The 22,803-nt window shown below is 43.6% G+C and overlaps 1 protein-coding gene across 1 annotated transcript in view; it reads left to right on the top strand.

Annotated features, from left to right (window-relative positions):
- Positions 1–17,450: 17,450 nt before the first annotated feature.
- grin2a (glutamate ionotropic receptor NMDA type subunit 2A) overlaps positions 17,451–22,803 on the top strand; it is a gene marked incomplete at its 5' end in the record, with an annotated part of 132,009 nt that continues 126,656 nt past the window's right edge. The window contains one exon of the mRNA XM_022756859.1: positions 17,451–17,966. Coding sequence (XP_022612580.1) covers positions 17,451–17,966 — 516 coding nt within the window. The remainder of the gene's footprint in view (positions 17,967–22,803) is intronic.

Below are 22,803 nucleotides of genomic sequence, written 5' to 3'. Positions count from 1 at the left end.
ATCAGAGGGGAAAGTGTCATCTTCCTCTTTTACCAGTGAGGTGACTAATTTTGTGCTGGTTTGCTTGGAGACTTTGCTGTGCCTCATCAGCTTTTGCTTCAGGTTGCTGGCACTCCAAATCAGAAACGGTATGTTCCTGGAGCTCCACTGCTTTGCTCCTCATTTTCATACTTCTGCGCTGGCAACAGCCGGAGTCAGAGGCATATTGCTTTTGGGTTTTCCGTCCTTACCGTCCTTACCGTCCTTACCGTCCTTACCGTCCTTACCGTCCTTACCGTCCTTACCGTCCCATTCTCGTGAACGCAATATCTCAGTGATGCCTTGATGGAACTTCTTCAAATTTGGTACAAAGTTTCACTAGGACTAAAGGATGAACTGGTATGAATTTGGTAGTCAAAAGTCAAAGGTCAAGGTCACAGTGACCTCACAAAATGCGGTTTTAGTCCTGTGAACACAATCCATAACTCTTCAAGGGAATCCCTTCACATTTGGCACAAATGTCCACTGGGACTCAAGGATGAACTGATTAGATTTTGGTGGTCAAAGGTCAAAGTTCAAGGTCAGTGTGACCGCATAAAATACTTTGTAGCCAAATCTTCACACAGCAATTATGAAAAAAATTTCACACAAATGGATAATATTTTATATGATTTTGGATAAACAGGGATGTAAACTGAAACGAGTGGTGGAGGCATACAATCGCGAGGCAGTCATTCCTGTTTTGTAATAAAGCTATTTGAATACTGGACAGCACCAACAGAGGGAAGATAGCTGTAGATGACACCTGTGAGTGACTCTAAGATATTGTACCTTTGCTGGAGTAACTCGTCATGTTCTGGAGCATTATCTTGTGGTTCTTGGTGTGAGTGACCAGGAAGTCTACATAAAACCAATGAAGAAAAAAAAACAAATTAACCACTCCAAAGCAACGCCTTTTCAGGCATGTAAAAGCATTTTTGGTGGAAAAATACAACACAACCATCGACTTTGTGGCATGAACAGATTCTATGATCAGAGGTCACAGAATTAACTATATGCTGAGATGCAGAGAAAGGTCAAGATTTGTGGTATTTCGTGATGAAACCAGTGGCGCAGTAACAATCATGGATGAAGTCACGCTGCTTAGGGAAGTGGAATAATTTCTGATCTCATCATATCATTCCATTGGTAGCTAATGAGGCTTATAGGTGCTTAGCCTGGAAATGCTCAGAGGAAGGTGTGGGTGGATGCTGAAAACCTGACATCGTGTTCTACTGAATTGCAGCACAAAATAAGAATAAGAGCAGTTGTTTCACCTCAGTGATTACATTACAATGAGACTCCAAAAGGAGCTCCAAAAGGCTGCACCTAATTGTTTTGATTCAATTTCGGGAGATCATTTCTAATTTACTGTACACCATTTCAGAAGGACGTTAAGTTAATTTAACATTTTGAAATGTGGAGTTTTGTCACCCAAATGCATCATTTAGCCTCTATCCTTTTAATTTAATCAGTCATTTATTAAAAAAACAAGTTATTGCTGATTTCCATCAAGCCTCTCTCTTGCTCTCTTTATATAACCACACATTCACACTTACTGTATATGTTTACCCTACCTGTATTCATTTATCTGCCTTTCTTTGATCCATGTTTTATACTATACTACTATATTACAGTTACTATAGCTGTTTGTGTGCAGGTTTGCTCAGTGAAAGCTCTTGATGAAGTGTACTGTACAAGCATAGATTTTGTGTGTGTGTGTGTGTGTGTGTGTATGTGAGAGAAAGAGAGAAATGAGGAATTGATTTCTATTATCAGATTACTGCATCTGGAAAACCACAGGAAGTGCTGAATTATACTCTCAATAAAAAGATCACGAAATATAAGGGAAACAAATTGACTTCCATATGTTGTGTTGTGCTGATGTGTGTGTGTGTGTGTGTGTGAGTGTGTGTGTTTGGGAAATGCTAGATACTGTAGCATCTGTTTCCCTATCTGTCAGTCTCATATTTGTGGTTGGTTTACCCTCCGTGTGTGTGTGTGTGTGTGTGTGTGTGTGTGTGTGTGTGTGTGTGTGTGTGTGTGTGTGTGTGTGTGTGTGTGCGTGCGTGTGCATGTGTCGCACACCCCTTGCGGCCATTCAGTCTCCCAGACAGCTGTTTGGTGACCTGGTAACACCCCTTCTTTCCCTCCCACAGCATGTCACATACACACACACACACACACACACACACACATACAGAAACACACTCCCACACACATGGCGGCCCAGCATGTCTGCCACCACTGGTATCCCCGAGCCATCACCAACACACATACACACGCAAACAGGATCACATGCAGACACCTTCAGTCCCACTCAGTCACTGCTCTGATCAACCACGTTTGTCCATTCATAGCTGGAGTCAGAGCAGAACATTTTTTTCACTACACAAGCCTTCTTTGATTTTTGATGATCAATGCTGGGTATAGAACAGGTTTTCCTTGATGGTACATGAAGACCCCTGTTATGAGAGGAACCTTGCGTGAGGACACCATGCAGGGCCAACTGCTGCACTGAGGGCTGGGTAGGTCAACTCAGATAACTCAGCCAGATACAGCCCAAATAAAACGCACTGAAATGCAGACAGCTCTAGGGGGGTTTACATGTGCTGTGGGCAAAGGACGGGGGTAGAGCTCATGAAGTCATTGTGAAATGACCATGAAGAGGGGGAGCCTGAGTCTGTTTGTTGGGTAGTGACAGTCGGTGCTTGAGTGGAGGCTGTACACAAGTGGCTGAACTATCGGTGACGAGTCAGCAACATCCAGTACTGCCAAATCTATCATGGCAGGTCCAGGGACACACAGAGGAGACTTTTTGGGGACTGAAATGAACCAAAACTAGAGCTTATGTTTCCATGGTTGCGATGCACATAAAACCCCCAAGTTCCTAAAATGTTTTTTTGGTCCCTTGCAGGGTTTCTGCAGTTGTAAAATGTCACTAATTTATTTATCCATTTGCAAATAATTTGGCTTTCACTGGTATTTTCCAATCCTCTGTGTTAATTTTGTGTTTTTGTGATAATGTTAACTTCGTAATCCTTGCTACAGGAAGTATGAGAGCTGAATTAGCATTTCTGGCATTACATCAAACGCACTTAGGTTAGGCACCGGACTCCAGGAAGGATGTGCATGGCCCCTATTCCTAACTGTGACATTCATGCACAAGAAGGTGCAGCCAAACTGTCTGGAAAGTGTCCAATATGAAGGCACTGGGGTGCCATCTGACATTGTCCTTCTGGCTTCAGTGGACCATGATCGCTGATTTGTGCAGGAGCAGTTTTCAGCAGAGTGTGACACAGTCAGACTGAGAAAGCACCTTCACATCAGGCACAAACATCGGCATGTGCAGTTCCACCTACAGTGGACGTTAACTAGGAATTTATGGGTTGCTCTTCCTGACCTGTTGTCTCTGCAGTCCTGAGGTACACTGATTGTATCACACTACAAATATTCTATTCCCCCACTTAATCTAACCTTTAACTCTCTGTAATACTGTAATACCTGCTTCTGTCCTTATAGATGAAAATCTTATTCCTGACTTTGCCACTTTACGTACTATCTGTCACTCTCCCTGTTATCTCGTGAAACTGAAAAGCCATTAATATTATCTTTAAAGAAGATAAAGCACGCTGAATTTGTTCAAGCAGCAAAGAACATGCTAAAAAATTACCTTTTTTAAACTTTTTTTTTCTTTGTCATGTCAGGTTGAATAAAAAAAAAAAGTGCATGTTCCTCCACAGTAGTGGGGGAACATGCACAACGTTGTAGTAGTACAACGGCGTGACCAGCAGGCTTCCTTATACTCTCCAGCCTCACTTTGACCCTTTAAGGGACTAACAGAGTCTTCGTTCAGTGTACCCTCCAGCTTTCTAACAAATAAGTGAAAATGGCAAATGCTGGTCAAATGTAGGCCACTGCATATCCATTTATGTGTCAAATCAATACTTTATGTGTCAAATCAATAGAAAGAGGATACAGTAGACTTTCTGAGCAGGCAGGCTGGATTGCACTGTGGGAAGTTTGCACAATGTGAACTAGCACACCCCCAAAGATACTGCATAGCAGAGAACATCAAAACATGTCGGGTCAAAGGAATATTGTCATTATATTCCTGTGGGGAGGGGGTGTATGACTTTATGGTCCCTCACTGCATCTTTCCTTCTGTTTACTTTGCATTTGTATGCAGTTTGTATTGCTCATGTGCTTTGTAGTACTTGATATAGAACATTTTATATCATTGCAGTGTTACTAATCCCCCGTTTTAATATCGTTAAGTCTTCCTAGAGGAATGCATATGCTCTAAACTGCTCAACATTCAGATTATGTCACTTGGAGGCGCTTCACTGTCATCTGATCTTTGATGGTATCACAGTAATATTCCTGTAGGGAGACACTTTAATATGTTTGTGATTCCCAATAATGAGTCCAGAGTGACCTGTCTGAGCCTTATGGCATTTTTAATGTCACAATGGCATTCTGTGACATTTTTATCACATCCTTGCTACTTACAGGTTTGCCGTGGTATTTATTGGTGTATGTAGCTTAGAGTTCTCTCTTGTTCAGTAACAGGCTCAGTGGTTGATCAAAACTTGTTTGTTTTCTATTCTCGAATACAAGTGTGTCAGCATGGTGCCTCACGACTCCATAATAAATCCTAAAACAGTACATTTTTTTAAGCTGCAGATGTGCAAACAGCATCAATTTATAGCCCATCCACACAGTGAAAAAGAATCAGTGACCAGGATCCAAACACAATGCACCATGCACACACACATGTGCACACACAGCCTGCTCTGCGCCTCTCCAGTCGTTTGATAGTCATTTGCTCAGTCAGGTGTGAATTGTGACTATATACCCATTTGTGAAGTCCGTATTACTGCATGTAACACCCCCTCCCTCCCTCCCTCCTTCCCTTTTCTCTCTCTCTCTCTGATGCTCTCTTCTCTCCCCCTCCTCTCATCAGAAAGAGAGAGAGAGAGAGAGAGAGAGAGAGAGAGACAGAGAGAGAGAGAGAGAGAGAGAGAGAGAGAGAGAGAGAGAGAGAGAGAGACAGAGAGAGATGGTACAGCAGAGAAATGTGGAAATTCACTCGACAGCTCTGAAGTCATGGGGAGATAGAGATACACTAAGATTGAGCCTGGTGGGATGCTACATGCTGTAGATAGATAGATAGATAGATAGATAGATAGATAGATAGATAGATAGATAGATAGATAGATAGAAGGTCCTGACCTTCTCTGATGGGGAAGTTGAGTGGAAGTGGCATCTGGCATTTGGCCTGACATTTTCTTGAAACCCCTCCCACCATAACATCTATAGGTGGGACCACGATCTCCTCCTTCCAATTAACTTCTATATTTTATGCTGATTAACTCAGAATGACCTCTTATGGAGTATCTTAGAAACTTTGAGCTCCAGGATACATACTATCCAAACAAAATATGACATGACATTTTTTTTTATGTACCTTTAGCAACACAAATAAAAAAACAATTTAAATGATTTACTTCACACAGTATATGATATGCTATGTGTCCATGTTGTCCTCTTTTTCATTTCTTATCACAGTATTTTTTCCATTGCAGCCCACAAGTGTGCTTTGTCTTCCAATGTAGGGAATCAATTTATCCTCATTCTCCTTAAAGGGGAACTTTACGATATGGCCAGTTTACCATGGCGGCGAGTCAGCCCGTGAAAACAGGTGTATAAAACGTAATGTTACAGTCTGAGAAGATTACCCATACAGCCTCACATTACTTAAAGACATTACATAAAGTTTGTGCACCGAAGGTGTGGAGTTTAAATGATGTAGTAGCTACTATGGGCAAAAAAAAGAAAAAAAAGATGCTATTGTTTACAGTGTATGCGGCATTTTGAAATCAGGATATCTCGCCCCTGTTGCATGAATGTTGACCTTTCTTTTGGAGATCTGTCTCCTGTGGGGCTCCCAGCTTCAACACAACCTGTAGGCCCTGAACTGGAATAAAGCAGGTTTATTCAGAGTTCTGTGGTTTGGATGACGGGATTTTCACGGAGCACTTGAACGTAGCAGAGGAACTAAAGGTTTGTGACCCCTTTGTTTCCAGGTCGGAAGCTATCCAGGTGACAGGTCGCTACGCCACCTGGGGAAACTTTGCTAGCTAACAGGAGCTGAACGAAAATGCAGAACGAAAACTTCAACAGGCAACAACGCAGAAAACGTCTGTCGAAATTTGCAGGTAGATACAACATGTCCTCTTGCAGGTGAACGAACAAAGATACAATTTCAAGTTTTAACATTGTCGAATAGTGAAACATGGATTCATTTGTCTCCAGCCACCCCGTTGTTTTTTTAAAATGTCAGTCAGTTTGACATGACATCGGAAGTGATTTTATTTTGTAGACTAATCTGCCTTCACATTCACAGCTTGTTCTTCTGTGTGTGTGTGTGTGTGTGTGTGTGTGTGTGTGTGTGTGTGTGTGTGTGTGTGTTCCCACATTTGAACTAATCCACAGTGGTGGGTGAAGGTGGAGCTACTGACTTTCACTTGCCATTTCCTATGAATATTGTATTTGCTTTTGCACCACTAGTTGGTGCGTATTATTGTAGAGCCTTATCTGCTCTGTTGTGCTCCAGTTTTCCGGATGGATTGACTGTATGAACATCCCAAAAGGCATGAATGGATGGAGGCAGCTGGTGCCAGAGAGAGAGAGAGAGAGAGAGGGAGAGAGGGGCTCATTCTTGACAAAAATGTGAATGGAGATGGTCAAATGTCCCGCGGAGGAGGGTGAAATTGTTGCCTGAATCATTATGTGATTTTAGCCCAACTCTGCGTGTATTAGTGGGAGCTGCTTCCTGAAGGAGCTTTAGCGCAGAGAGCAGGGGGGAGAGAGAGAGAGAGAGAGACCGAGAGAGAGAGACCGACGGACCGACAGTCCGTCTATCTATCCAGCTGCCCCTGCCTCTGCAGAAGCGCGCAGGCATACACATAGACAAAACGCCAAATCACACGCACGCGTGCACATTCAGCACACCAGTACACTGTCTGTCTCTCACTCTCTCTCTCACACACACACACACACACACGCGCACACACACACGTGCACGACGAGATAGAGAGAAGGGGGAGAGAGAGAGAGAGAGAGAGAGAGACGTTGGGAGCGGGTCCCATGCACGGTTTGCAGGCTGCCGGAGCCTCTGCTGTAGTAGTCAATGTGCGTGTGCGTCTATGTGTGCGTCCGGCGGCTGCTCGCCTGCCTCTTCCCTCTTCTGCGCTCCTCTCCTCGCCCGGGACAGGAATAACAGGATACCGGGAGCTGTGATCATACAGAGGCTGGTTGAGCCCCCACAATGCGCGGGGCCAGCAGATATTGCAGTGGAGAATCCGCGGTAGGCGCACACACAATGAAGATTGGATTACAACAACAGTGATTTTATTCGCAGCCGCGCGCCTCTGAAGTGCTGAAACGGGGGATTTCATTCAGCGTTTTTGGACACGGTGGGAATAATTCATTACCAGAATTCGTGATTTTTTTTTTTTTTTTTTTTTTTTTTCTTCCTCCTGTTGTGCAGTGTTTGTGAGAGTGATCACCATCAGAGGCTGCATGGTTTCTCAGAGGAGAGAGGGGACTGTTGCAATGTCATCTCACACTACTGTTTTGGAGCTCCGTGGAAGGGAGATGCTGTAAGTACTTTGCCATGTCTGTTATATTTCTCTGGATTTGGGGTTGGGATGATCATGCACCGTCTCTGCCACCCCCACCCCCCACAGCCCCCCACCCTCTCTCTCTCTCTCTCTCTCGCTCTCTCTCTCCTCATCAGCCGTGCGGGTTTTACCCACAGGCGTCCCTTTATCCAAAGTGCGGCACCCACACAACAGAGCACAGCTGTCACTAAAACACCGTCAACTGGGATTTAGACGACGCGAGGCAGGCACTATGAGATACAAACAAACAAACAAACAAATCACATTCTCCTCTCAGCTCTTTCGTCAAATGTTAGAATTTCCTCAGAATTCATGAGGCTGGCGCAGTGAGCGGAGCGCAGGCTGCTTCAAAGCGCATCTGTACCCTATACAACATCTCTCAGCCGGCCACAGCAACCTTAACACGTGTATTCCTTTCACATTAAATTCACGTTAATGCATAAACTGACTGTACAGGTGAAATACACAGAGATCTGCCTCTTGGGTAGTTGGGCACATGCACCCACCATCCCCCAGTTATCATACAGTATGACCCCAAACACTGTGAACCGGGTTGTACCCCAAAACAGGTGCGACCAATGCAGAGCACACACCATAAATGAGGAATGGAGGTGCTTTTTTTCTGGTGATATATGATCCAGAGGTTGGATAACACGTTGCGTGGTTTGAGTCGCGCCAGTGGTTGGCACAACTTCCAGCTCCTCTCCATCCCATACCAGGACGAACCAGCGGCGTAACATCGGGGAGATGCTCCCAGAACACGGCGCTTATTTATTTATTTATTTATTTCTCATGTTGCGATGTGACTTCCGGGCCAAATCTTGTGTCTATCTTCTGCCGAAACGTGACATAAAGTGAACACGGGCTTTGCCTTTAAAGAAAAATCTTCCACTATGTAAGGAGCGTCTTGGCCACGAGTGGAGGGGACAGGCCTACGTTGTACCAGTAGGGGTCGCACTTGTATTGTGTTGGCTCCGTTGAACCTAATGGAGAATGAATTTATATCCCTTCTTCCCCCCCTCTCTCCTTTTCTCTTGTTCTCGGGACTCAGTCACGTTGTTGAAGCGCAGTTCTCCTATCACAGAGAAGCTCTCTCTTTCTCTCTCTCTCTCTCTAAAGGCGTCAGCCTCAGCCCATGGAAGGGCAATCCATATTTTTATGACAGCAAAAGGAAATAATGTATTAACCCACTACCTCCCCCCATGTAGATTGAGAACCCTGCCTTATGGTTTTCCTGCTTTTACCATTCAGTGTGTATGTGTGTGAGCTCGTGTGCGTTCAGGACAGACAGAGATTTGTTTTTAAGTATTATCCCATCCATCAGTGCTAATCATACACCAGTAGCACCGGCAAAGAAAGAAGGGTGTTGACAGAAACAGCGAGTATGAGAAGGTGTTATAGTGGAGGAGTAAAAACTGTGTGTGTGTGTGTGAGAGAGAGAGAGAGAGAGAGAGAGAGTGAGAGAAGGATGTGATTGATTTTCAATAACACCTTTATTTACATATAGATGAAGCTGACCACAGCCCTAAAGTTATTCAGTCTTCTAAAAAAAAAAAAAAAAAAAAAGAATGTAAAGGGTTAAAATTCAAGTTGCCTTCAAGTACATAACAGATTGCTCCTGCAAAGCAGCACTACATTGTTTCAGATTCATCAGCGTCGTTCATGGCTGAATAGAACCTGAAATCACCTCTGACTCTGGCCTTCAGAGACGGCTTCAGAGATAAGAGTCAGACAGAAACACTGCAGGTCTAGAAGAAGCTCAGTTTGTCTTGCTCTGTGGCAGCAAACAGACAGATAACAAATAAGGTGCCAAACCAACATCTGACCGCTCTGAATGACAATACGTAACTTGGTCGTATCGTAACATTACATTATGATGTCTCATAAAGGGTTATAATCGCTTTCTTATCCATTATTTTCTTCTATATGCTTTGGCAACATAAATGTATTTTTCCATGTCATGCCAGTAAGACAAAGTGAAATTCAGAAATAGAGACGAGAGACGTCTATATCAGAGACGTCTGATATGGGCCCCCTGCATGCTAATGAAGCAGAAAGTGACTGATGCAATTAGCACTAAAAGACCTGAAAATAAAGGAGTGAGGAGACACACTGTAACACAGAGTGCCATCTTCCAATATAGCACAGAGGGATAGGTGTGTATTGGGCATCAGGTGCAGAGAGAGAGAAAGAGAGAGAGAGCACTGTTCACATCCATTATATAAGAGAATACTAGTGATCTCACTTCTTTCTTTGTCTGTTTCTCTCTCTCTCTCTCACTCACTCACACACACACACATACACACACACACACACACACACACACACACACACACACAGACACAGTAGGTTTGTAGGGAGCTAAAGAGGTATGTGCAGTGGGCAGACAACATGTTGAAGCCTGAGTGGTAACAGACGATTACTTCCACTGGGCTTCTCATGGGCGCTCATGCACACGTCAGGGCACACGAAGCAGATGGCTGGGGCCTGAGAGAGAGAGAGAGAGAGTGAATGAGGGAATGGCTGGGAGAAAATGGATGGAGGAATCAGGTGACAAAGGAGAAGGATGTCAGAAGGGACGGGGAGTAGTTTCTGTGTGTCATGGGTTACTGCAAGGGGTCCTCCAGTGATGTCGGGGGGGGGGCAGAGGCTGATATATCCAGACGTTTAGTCAAGCTTCAAAAACACTGAATCCTACATTTTCCCATAATGACTCCCCATAGCATCTTTAGTTAGACTCTCCCCGCTTGATAAACCCAAGTCTTTCAAACTGCACTTTGCCACTTCCCAAGCTTCCTGTTACAAATTTGTAAGCCCAAGCCAAAATCACCCCAGATGACATCGCTAGGGTTATTTAGATAGTGGAAAACTCCTTTTACAGCCACTGAAGACATGTGACTGTTTTTGCAGGCTCTGTTTCACTCTCAGTGACGAGTAAACTGATCTTGCTGTGTAAAAACTGCGGAGTGCTCCTTTAATTAATGCACCCAATTTGGAGCTACACAGTATTTGCTGTGGTGCTTCAGAACGGCATGTAGATTAGCTGTGTCACAAAACAGTGTAGGTGGTACTGGGACATTTTGTCCTGGGACAAACGTTGAGCTTCTGTAGGTGGCGTGCTTTTCTTTATCTGTTCAGCCAGAGAATCTGTCTCTGCTCATGCTAAATATCACTTCTTTTACCGACTATGTAAAACAAACCAAAGCTGCTGCTGTTGAATGTTAAATGCATCACTTCCTGTGCAGGGAGGGGGGGGGGGGGTTCCTGGGAAAAGACCTACTCTGGACCAAGGTGCTGAAAACAGGACATGTAAAAGCTTCTGTTTGCCTTTTTTTTTTTTTTTTTTTTAAAAGGGAGTGCCTATAATTTAATCAAAGCCTGCATTCCTCTTTTCAAAACATTTTGTATCGCTTTGTATGCAAAGGCCTAGACAAGCCCGGGCGTCAGCAGCACATTTGCATTCATACAAAATCTTTTTCTCGGTATCTGTCTGCTGCCAGAGTAAAACTCTTGAAAATACAAAGGTGTGGAAAGACGCAGAACCTGAGGGATGAAAGAAAAAGGAATACTGCAGGGAGAACGATGGCAGAGAGGGGAAATGTTGTAGGACAGATGAACAAAGAGAGAACCAAAACTGAGTTATTTCTGAATTAGCCTTTGTATAATTAGGCAGAGAGTTGGAAGGGAAGAATAATGGAAGAAGGTTGAACTCCTTGATTATGATGGAGGAAAGGAAGTCCAGAGATTGAAAGAGGGGTGACTTTGACGAAGGTGGAGGTGTGTGTTATTGTAGAATTTTTACAACTTTATCAGGAGGCAAGTCCCAAATTAACTTAGAAACATGAATACAAGCAGCAGTTAGATAAGTCTAGTAGCTAGCAAAGTGGCTGCTGAGGAGAGGAGGAACAGCCGACAAGGTGACAATGAGAGAAGTGTGGAAGGAAGTGAGTGTTTGGACTCTGCAGAGACACAGACCCGAGAATGATCCTTGGAGATGGGATTATGTAATCAAAAACATGGGGCTGTAGCATCTCTTTCACCGTGGAAAGGGCTGGGGTGTAGATCTTGAATGCACCAGAAGCTGTGAAAAGGTTCAGCACCACTGAGAAGCTGCTTTCAGGTTCCCTGTTACTGTAGCTGCCGACCAGGTGAACTAGCAGCTGGCAGTCTGTCTTCATCTTCACTCTCATCACTTTTCCTTGTTAGAAACTGCAGAGACTACTGCTTAAAAATGGCTAAACCAAGCGAAAAAAATGCAAAATGCATTCGTTACTTGAGCTCAAAATGAGTAGTTTGCATTGGACAGTGATCGTATACTGTTGGTGCATTATTGACAATGTAATTTTGTTGAATCTTGTCCTTGTGCAGTAGGAGAGAAAGTGGCTGAAGGTGGAGGAAAGGTGGTAGGATGCAAAGGATGATGGGAAGGACGGACAGATAATGGAATAGATGAATGGGCGACAGATGAATGCGGAGTTGTGGAAGAAGCCGGTGTGAGATGGAAAAATCATACAATATTAAGGAAAGAAAGTATGTATGTACACACATACATATACGCACACACATATGCATCCTCCGGGCCGTGACATAGTAAAACACACACTTATCATCCTCAGTATCAAACTGACTTTGTGAATAAATCATATCCATAGAGTGTGCACACTATGTGAATCTAATTTTAATGCCATTTTGGAAGAAGGAATGCGATGGCAGCAGTAAAGGCAATCATATTAATCATCATGTAAAGATAATGCGGCTGAATTATTGATGCATGTGAAACCTAGTTGTATGTGGACCAGAAATGTGGGCTTTGTGGCGGTGAAGCCTTATGGGAATTGTGGTAATGGTATAACAAGAGTGTGTGTGTGTGTGTGTGTGTGTGTGTGTGTGTGTGTGTGTGTGTGTGTGTGTGTGTGTGTGTGTGTGTGTGTGTGTGTGTGTGTATTAGATTTTCTGAAAAGGAACGTATAGGAAAGGGGGGGCAAAAAGAAAAAGCGAACCTGTTTTTATTTTAGTTTCTTATTCACTGATCACTGAGACGGTGACTGATTTTAGAATAATACGTGTGCAGATTTTTGTTTTGTGCTTTGTGTGAGGAAATATGATAGGAGTGTCTGTGTGTGTGTGTGTGTGTGTGTGTGTGTGTGTGTGTGTGTGTGTGTGTGTGAATGATAGCCAGTAGTATGGATGTGCCTGCCAAACATCATTTACTGTTGTGGTGCCAGGAAACGGTAGCCTTTGTGTGACGACAAACTGCCCCAATCCGATTTGGCTGGGGGATGCTCTCTCCCCTCCCTCCCTCTCTCTCTCTCTCTCCCCCTCTCTCCCTCTCATTCTTTTTCTTCCTCCCTCTTTTTTTTCATATCTGTATCTCTTTCTCAAATATTACTTTTCTCCCACAGTTTCTCTGTTTTTCTCTTCCTCTGTGCATTTTTTCCGCTATCCCTCTCTCCCTGAAATCCCCCAGTGATGCTGCAGAGTTGAGACAAGGGAAGAGAGAAAAAAAAAAACTCTCTTTTGTTAGTCCCATTTCCACACCACCCATTGGAACTGAAAGATAATCTTGTCAACAGTGGACTTGCCTGTTACTATAAATACTATAATACGCCAAATTGGTACCAGTTTGAGCCTTTTTATAAATCTGCACTACCTACCATGAATGCTGCGTGTGTGTTTTCTCCAAATAAGTTGTTTTGAGGAAAATACCGCATGCTGCATCACCTTTTGGTTTATACATGGTATCCGTGAAAAAGGGGAATTTGTAACCTATAGAAACATTCCCCTGAGTCCATGTGTGTACACAGTGTGTATACAGAACATATGGAAACATTCACATCGTTGCAGTTGGGAGCATTTCTTATTCAGCTCCTCTGCCTAGATTTTCTCGACTTTTTAACTCTCCTGCAACCTCCAGAAGCTGCTGATGAAAAGCATTTTAACAGAGTTTGATGGTCCCACTGATACTGTGATATTAATATTGAGATGTAATATATAAAATGATAGCAGCAGCAGCAAGTGCAGCAGCGGGATGGTCTAATGATTAAGATGGTCCTTCAACCGGAAGCCTTGGGTTGAAACCCTCTTGACAGGAGGACCCCGTCCTCATCAAGTGCTCTTGGGCAAGACCTTAAATGGAAATGGATGCTGTTCTGTAGCTTAAAAAAAAAAGTCAAAATATGGGGTCAAAATAGGTGTAGTAATGGTCGAGTGGTCGAGTGGTCGAATGGTCGGGCCTCAGCCAGGCTGCACGCTGGTTTGAATCCGTGGAGCAGTTTGGAAACGTTTGGGGAAGCTGTTCATTGACCGACATTACAAGCGACTGTTGTCTTGTGGAAAAAGTGAAGCCAGTCACTTCAACTGTGAAATACTGTATTTATAGATAAATAGATAAGCATTTCTCTTTTTTAAAAAAAAAAGAAAAGAAAAAAAGAAAAGAAAGTATGCAGTTGTCCCACTGAGAAACACATATCAGCCCTGTAGAATGAAATGATTTCACCAGCTGTCAGGGCAAGCCATCATCAAATCCTACAGCTTTTTTTGGAAGAAGGAAGACGTCGACTTCTTGACAGAGACAATAGGAATCCATTAGGCGTCAGTGGTCTTTCTCTGCAGTGAATGGACTGAGATTTGGATGATTCATCCTCAGGTCTGCTCTAACACTGTTTATGCTCAGTTGGGTTGGGGGGGCACACGCAGTCCTCTGCTTGTTTAAAGACACAGTGAGCCCACATGCATTATTCAGCTCACAATAGAGTCTTCCACTAGAGTCTCAATTTCACCACAGAATCACAAGGTATGACAAATCCTAGCCTGCAGAAAATAATCTAATCTACAGCTTTCTCTCTTTACTTGGGAGAGGCAGGGTTTGTGGAATAATGGAAAACTTTACAAATACAAAAGATTATTTTATTACATTGCTTACTAAAGCGCATTCTGATTAGGATCCTTATGAAAACGTTTTTGACAACTGACACGCCAAAGGCAAGTTAGCAGGTGTAGGTGGCACAGACAACAACATGGAATAAATTGCTATAAGGATACATATGACATAATATTGTCAATCAAGTAAGTTCATGGGAAAATACCAAAACAAATATAATATTAATATTTTTTGAGAAATCCTGATTCAGAGACAAATAGACAAAGAAGCAGGACTGAAAGTACCTTGTCCTTCGTAGCTATTAAATCTGGTGCTATTTTACCGGCTGCTTCTGAGAATCCATGGGTTCGCAACATGTGGATGTCTTGCTGTGTTGTTCACAGTGTTGTTTTGTCGATTACGTTAATGGGTGGGAACGCTTCGTAAATGAGACAAGTTTCTTATGATCTCATGATCTCGGCGCTTAAATCTGCACTGCCTCCCAACAGTGGCATGATGAACGACGTCTCCTGGGAATCAATCATGCACCAACGGGCTCCACACTGACGCAAAAACACGCGGCCCCCATCGGTGAATCCATAAATCTTCAACAGTGCACATGGACACATTATGTGACCATATGTTTCATGCCCTTCTGATTTTGCTCACGCTCTACTGTTCAGCACACCTGCTCTATGTCTTACACATGATGATAAACCTACACACACACACACACACACACGCGCTCACTCACTGTTTCATGCTCTCTGAGCATTGGGTGTTGAGGCCAGTGAGTGTTGTCTCTGTGGGGAGAAGGGTGGTGAGGTTTCTGTGAGATGATGATGTCCCTTTGCTCGTCTGTTTGTTTGGTACAGAATGACCACTGTCACTCTCTTACCTGGCTCTCACTCACACCGACTCCCACTTTCACACGCTCCCACATCCGTGTACACATGCACATTCTCAAATGCACACACACAAAAAATGTTTCTTTCAACCGAGGACCCCCCCCCCCCTTCCTCCCTCTCACTCTCTCTCTCTATCTCTCTCTCCCTCTCTCTCTCTCTCCCAACCTTCTGCCTCCCTGTCCGAGGCCTGCAGTGCTACTTCAAAAACGCAAGAGAACACTATCTGGCATCCCCAGCTATTTATAGCACTCTTGTTTATATTAGTCTGTTCTTTTCAGCCTTTATGTAATTTGTCTCTTACTTACCTCTGGGGACACAAACTGAACTCTGTGAATTTGACAGCTGTGTCACCACTCTGTGCATTGAATCATTTATATAAGAATCTAATAAATACAGGTGAAGACACCAGAATAAGCATCATGGGGCAGCATCAGCATCATTTTCTTTCATTTTGTTTTATTCCCCAGTCACATCAGTGTCTCCTGATGGATGAGAAGAGATTTGATATTTTTTTAAATCAGTTCTTACCATACAACTCCACTATTTTGTTGTGCTTGCAATATGGCGTCCCTTCCATTAGGCATTTAATTAAAAATCTCAGTATGACAAGTGGCATAGACTGGTTTTATAAAAGTTTTTATAGTTTTGTACAGTTTTACTTACTCCTCTACTGAATCTATAAGAGCTTTAGTGCAGTGAGAACATAATGTTTGAGTCATCGTTTTGATTCCTGGTAGGAAGCTGTGAGTGGTTTGTCCACATTTGAGATGTTGGTTATTTATATATGAACAAGACTAAGCGTCTACAGCTTGTGAGGCTGTACCATAAGCACATGGACTAAATACCAATATTGGCACGCTAACATGCTCACAATGAGAATGCTAAAATGCTGATGTTTAGAAGACATGTTTGCCATCTTCAGTTTTGCAAGGTAGTTGGTCAAAAAAGTAAAATTTTGAGCCGCTGATGACGGTGTTAGATGAACAGCCAATGGATCACCAAAGACATTACAGCTCGTTAGGAGATCCCGAGGGGGCACATGAATGTGAAATTTTATGGCAGTCGTCCAATAGCTGTAGAGACATTTCATCCTAAACCACAAAATGTGAACCTTATGGTGGCACTAAAGGAAAAGTCAATCAGGAGTTATCACCTGGGAACCATTCATCTGTACAGAAATGCTCTTCCAATCCATCTCGCATATGTTTTAGTCTGGACCAACACGGTGAACCCAGCGACAGACGGACTGAGAGACAGCCATCGCTGGCCTTTGAGTCATGCCACTAGCATGGCTAAAAGAGTAAAGTTCTTTAAGTTACAGTCTATGCTAAAAAACCTTTTCCCCATACTGTATGTGAGATCAGCCTCTACTCCATAATATAAAAACCAAATTACCTGTTGTCCTGCAGAACAATGCAAATATTATAATAACTGAATCATCCCACTGGCAGGAAGTGTAATAGAATCAAACGTACATGAATGTTCAGCGTAGTTTCTCTATGACTGTCCCTCCAGCTTCCTCCTTTTATAAGATGTGCGTCAATCCATCCTGAAGGTGGAGTGTTAAGATATTACACTTGTAAACTGTATAAATGTCTGCCTGCCTCTTCTGAATAGCACAGCTCGCTCCTGAATCATCTGATCCTAGCAGTCGTGACCATAAAGTAGATACTTGTTAGTCATCTTTTCTTTCTATCACCCCTCCGCAACTTCCCTCTCAAGGCCATCTCCCTCCCCGCAAGGTTTATGTGTTTAATAACGTTACAGGGAAGAAGTGGAATAAAGAAGAAAGATGCTACCTGAATGTGTGGGCTTGTCTTAACAGTTTGTCTCCCCTGTCTCTCTCTCTCTCTCTCTCTCTCTCTCTCTCTCTCTCTCTCTCTCTCTCTCTCTCTCTCTCTGCCATCATCTTTCCACACTTCTCTCTCCCATCTCCTACTCTCCTTTCCATCTGTCCTCATCTGTTCTGTTTTCCCTCATCCTGTCTCCATGCAGGGGATGAAGTGGTTTGGCAGTATGTCCCTCAGCAGCAAAAGGAGTAAGAGGAGGAGTAGAAGGAGCAGCAGCTGTAGCAGTAGTAGTAATAGTGTGCTGCTCTCCTTGGCTCTCCTGGTGGTGGTGACCCTCATCACGGACCCCGCGGCGGCGCAAAAGCAGCGAAGTGGCGGCGCCTCGGAAAAAGTGCCGGTCCTGAACATTGCTGTGATCCTGGGACGCACGCGCTACATCTCCGACCGGGACATCCGGGCGCTGTGGAGCAAGGAGGACCCCATCGACGTCAACGTGGTCACACTGCTGGTCAACGAGACCGACCCGAAAAGCATCATCACTCACATGTGCGACCTGATGTCCGGGACCAAGATCCACGGCGTGGTGTTTGGGGATGGCACCGACCAGGAGGCCATTGCCCAGATTTTGGATTTTATTTCCTCGCAGACGCTTATACCCATCCTCGGCATCCATGGAGGGTCGTCCATGATCATGGCTGATAAGGTATGGAGGATGGGTGGATGGATGATGTGTTGATTGGTTGATTGTTGATACAAAGACTGAATGGATTAATAGAGTTCTGGTTGATTCATTGGTTTGGTTTGGAGTGATTTGCCAAAAGTGTTGGATGCAGCTCTGCTGAACTGCGAAAATCAGGCACACACTCACTTGTCAGCTCATACACATTTGGCTGTTGCTGCTGTCGACAGCCTGTAAAACGGTAGTAATACTTTATCATGCTAACAGACTGAACTGAGGCCTTGCCTAGTAGCTGCACCTCACAAATATCAGTACAGCTGGTGTCTAGAGGAAGAAAACGGAGAGGAACCTGCGTGGTATTGGTGGGAAGAGATGATGTAGAGGAAGTAAAGAAGGGGGGGGGGGTTGGGAGGATGAGGTAAGTATCTGCAGAGAAGTGTTGGAGGAATGCAGGTGGAGAACAGAAGGAAGGGAAGAAGAAGCGATGAGCAAAGAGAGAAAGGGGCGAGGAGAGAGGAGGAATTGTGGAACGAGTGGGTGTTTTTAGCAGTCTGGCTATCACCGGCTGACTGGTACGGGGAGCTATAATCTAGGAAGCCTCCATTCATTGTGCAGGATTCCCTCAGACAAGCAGCACGAGTCCGGATTGGTTCTCACATTTGAATAGGGCAAGCCCCTCGCCCCGCCAGTCACTTTGAACTGTGAATAGGACGAGATGAACAGCATGATAGTGTGGATTCACGAGGCAGCGCTTAGCTCCTGGGATTCATCAGATCCACAATGGGGATATTCTTATCTGTGTCATTTGCCCAGAAGATCAAAGGAGGCTTACCAGACGGTGTGTTAGCCAGACTAGCCTTAAAGATGCTACATATAGCATTTACGATACAGTTACATAGTGTAATTACTGTGAACAAATGAAACTATGGAGTTGTGATCTGTTTTCTTCAGTGGTATTGTTAGCACTAGTCTTTTTCAAAATGACCACCACACTTTCTGTAAATCCTGCAGCTTCCTTCCGACAACCCACTGCCCATACTGTGTGTTTGTCTTTTCCCGAGGATGATTTATTTTTCTATAAACCTTTCTCTTTCTGCAAGATCTGCCAATGCAAGAAAATCTTTAGCTCCAGTCGCACTGGAAGAATAACACCCTACTTCCTATTTCATGCCACAAAGCAATCTCACTCTTAAGCGGTCCAGTAGATTTCCCACCAAATCCGACCCTGTGGCCCACAATAGCACTTGCAGTGTAGGGGTCGATGTAAAACCTCTCAGTGATTAGCACGTTTGTTTACAGTGAATATACGAATGTCTTAAAGTTACTGCAGAAATGCTTTGTTGATGCTGTAATGCTATACGTGGCACCTTTTTGTTTTTATTTTAAAAAAAGGGGGAGAGGAGGGAAGGAGAGAGAAGGGTGTTGGAGGGGAGGGCACAGAAGGAGGGAGGAGGTGAGTGTGGGAATAGAGGATGTGGAGAGGGGAAGCAGAGAAATGAAGGGGTGAGGGATAATCTCTCAGTTTGACCAGAGGCGAAGGATGAGTGGTGGGGAATTACAGAATGTTCTGATTGGCACCTGACACACACACACACACGCACGCACGCACGCACGCACACACACACACACACACACACACACACACACACACACACACACACACACACACACACACACACACACACACACACCTGTCCCCTGTCAGTGAGTGTCATCGAAACAGCAGCAATTCAGCTCCTTGACAGCAGGGGTGTTTCCTCTGCAGGAGCACATGAGGAGAAAATAATCCACTTTAAAGAGCTCGACCCAACAACCACTTTGTCTTTGTTTTGTTGCTCACGTTTTACTTCTTACCTCACATCCTGTCAGCCTTCCTCTGCGAGCTTCAAATCCACACGCTGCGGCTCATCTGCAGCTTTCTCTCACTCTTCACACACAAAGCTCTCTCGTAGTTCCCTCCTCAGGCTGTGGAAACGTTTCAGCTCTCGTGGGCTTGCAAACCAGAGCCACTTGAACCAAATGTGTGAAGCATTTTCCACTGTCGATACTTTGTCTCTGCTTTTCTGACAAGTGGACAGGAGATACCAGGTTTTTATCCGCATGCATCTAATGTATTGTGCATCTGAAGACGTGTAAGTTGGCGTCTTGGTCAAGTTTCTAGAGGTAAAGGTGTGATGCTAAAAAAAATGACACCAGAAAGTGAGATTTGCATCTGCAGTGCTTGAGTAATATCTTGAAATATGTGGAGATCTTGAACGTTTTTGTAAATTATGCTTGTCCCACAAGTAATTTATGTGCTATTCAGCCAGAAACGTTATTATCAATGAATCTCTCAATTGTTTTCAATTCAACATTTAAACTGTAGCAGGTCAGAAAATGATGAAAAGTGTTGATCTTTAGAATCTTCAGAATACTCTTCTTGTCTGACTTTGTCCAAAATCCCAAAGGGTTCAATTTATGACAATATATTAAATAAAAAATATAGTAAATAATATATAAATAGTAATAAAATAATTAAAAAAAAAACAACAACAACCAATCCTCATATCTAAAAAGGTTTGTCCAGCGACTGTATTTTTTCTGATTTTTTTTTTTTTTTTTGTAATAAACAGCACCTGTTTGACTGCGGAATTCATTATATGATTAGAGGTCCGAGTACTTACATAGCGGATAATGCCTGCGATGATGTTAAGTATATGATATCTACCACTCACATAAAAACGACAGTTAAATCTGTTTAGCGAATGTTGCAGTGTGTTTTCCTATCCCAAACAAGGATTAGGATTCCTTCAGTGTGTCATGCGCTGTATCCTCTCCTTGTGAGGTTTACATAGTCTTTTTACCCTCCTTTTTAAAGTTTATATAACTCCTCACCCTCTGTAGGTTAAGGTTTATACGGTTACCCTCTGAAGTGTAAGTAGCAGAGCCTTTCTGCCGCCTTGTTCCATGCAGATTTTCGCTAATCCTCATGTGAAATATGAGGAGAAGCTCGCCTCCAATGATTACGCCTTGTAAGACCCTCAGTGTGTTTGTCTATTCACGATTACGCCTTCATACTTGTGTGTACAGAGACGTGTATGAAATTTCCCTGCATATATATGCTTTAATGCCTTTGCGTGCACTGAATATACTTTTACTCTGTGTGTGTGTGTGTGTGTGTGTGTGTGTGTGTGTGTGTGTGTGTGTTGTGTGTGTGTGTGTGTGTGTGTGTGTGTGTGTGTGTGTGTGTGTGTGTGTGTGTGTGTGTGTGTGTGTTTCCTTTGCCTGTCACTTGGAGGCTAAATCTCTTGGTGCTGATGACTCCCAGTCAAAGCCGTTTCCACGTGAACCTCTGGAGAATACTATCTGAGAGCTTCCCCATTTAAAAAAGAAAAGACACTATTTACGCCTCATCCCCCCCTCTCTTTCTATCTCTCTCTTTCTCTCTCTCTCTCACTCTCTCTCTCTCTCTCTTTCCTTCCCTTTCTGTTTTTCTCCCTCCTCCTTGTGTTGTCCCCTCCACCCTTCTCCATATCCTTCTGTCTTTTATTTTTACTTGTTAATTAGATAAATGTTGCAGGATCTCCCTGTGTTAGCCTCTTCCATACATCTCTCAGCCTTTGTTGAATAATGCATCACTTGCCTGTATTGAAAAGAATACATTATTGATTAAGGAAAGAAATGTCTTCTCCTGCTGCATTCTAAGCAATTCAGCTTGAAGGTACCACCCCGGCAGCTCCTTAAAACTGGGTGGGTTGAAAAAGGAAAAAAAAAAAAACTTAGTTTGTATCATCGTGTTTTCATCGCTGACACTCCTTACCTTTTACACTGTTGTTCTTTTATCTTTTATTTGTGAATTTGTCTCTTTTGTTCTCTCTTTCCTCCCTTTCATCATCTTTTTAAGGCTTGCACTCACTTCTCATTCCCTCACAGGCTGTTTTTGTGTGGCTGGATGTCCCGCCTGGCTTGTTGATTGGCTTCATGTTAGTCTCATGCTAAATGGTTATTGACTTTCCCCGAGGTCAGTAATGGCAACTGGATCATGTTGGTCACGAACACCGTTCACTCTGTGTTTCTTAAGTCTCCGTTAGTATCTTCTCTAACTCAGAGCTGCCCATCGACAGGTCCAGTCCGATCTGTGTGATGCGCTCTGATGTTTTTTTTTTTTGTCTCTCTTCCTCTTCATTTTCCCTCTGTTTTTGGAGCACGCCTCATGAATTTAATCGTGGTCTGAATGCACCGGATGTTTTAACAGCAGCGATGGAAGACGCTTCTGAATAAAACAAAAAGTGTTGAAAGAGTCAAAAAATATTGCGATGATCTTTAATGTTCCCCCAACGGTGTAACACAGGGTATGAGTGTGTATATACTGTATATGTGTGTGTGTATGTGTATGTGGTGGGTACTTGACCCCACAGGTTTAAATGGCTGTTTGAGGATTAAGAGTTTTAGGATTAGAATTGGGTTTAGTTTTATGGTTAGGGTAACTTCAGTTGTAATGGTTAGGTTAGTCAGGTTAGGGTAAGTGGCTAGGGCGAGCATTACCTCAATGATGGGTCGTCACAAATATAGTAAAACAAGGGTGTGTGTGTGTGTGTGTGTGTGTGTGTGTGTGTGTGTGTGTGTGTGTGTGAGAACATGAGACTGTGCTCCCCAGGGTGCCATATCAATCCTGCCTTCACTCCTGCACAGCGATGTCACCTTAACTGCCACATGGACACAGACACACACACACACACACACACACACACACACACACACACACACACACACACAGTACCTTTACTTCAGAATTTATCCCTTGGGCAACTTAAAAAATGACACCTCATTTACATGGGTTGATTAATTAATTATTCAGCAATTCCGACAAATGAATGAATAT

This window comes from Seriola dumerili, unplaced genomic scaffold (genome assembly GCF_002260705.1).
Source record: "Seriola dumerili isolate Sdu_G_001 unplaced genomic scaffold, Sdu_1.0 BDQW01000260.1, whole genome shotgun sequence".
NCBI classification, from domain to species: Eukaryota; Metazoa; Chordata; class Actinopteri; order Carangiformes; family Carangidae; genus Seriola; species Seriola dumerili.
Note: the sequence above shows the minus strand (reverse complement) of the source record. Positions and strands in the feature narration are given on the sequence as shown.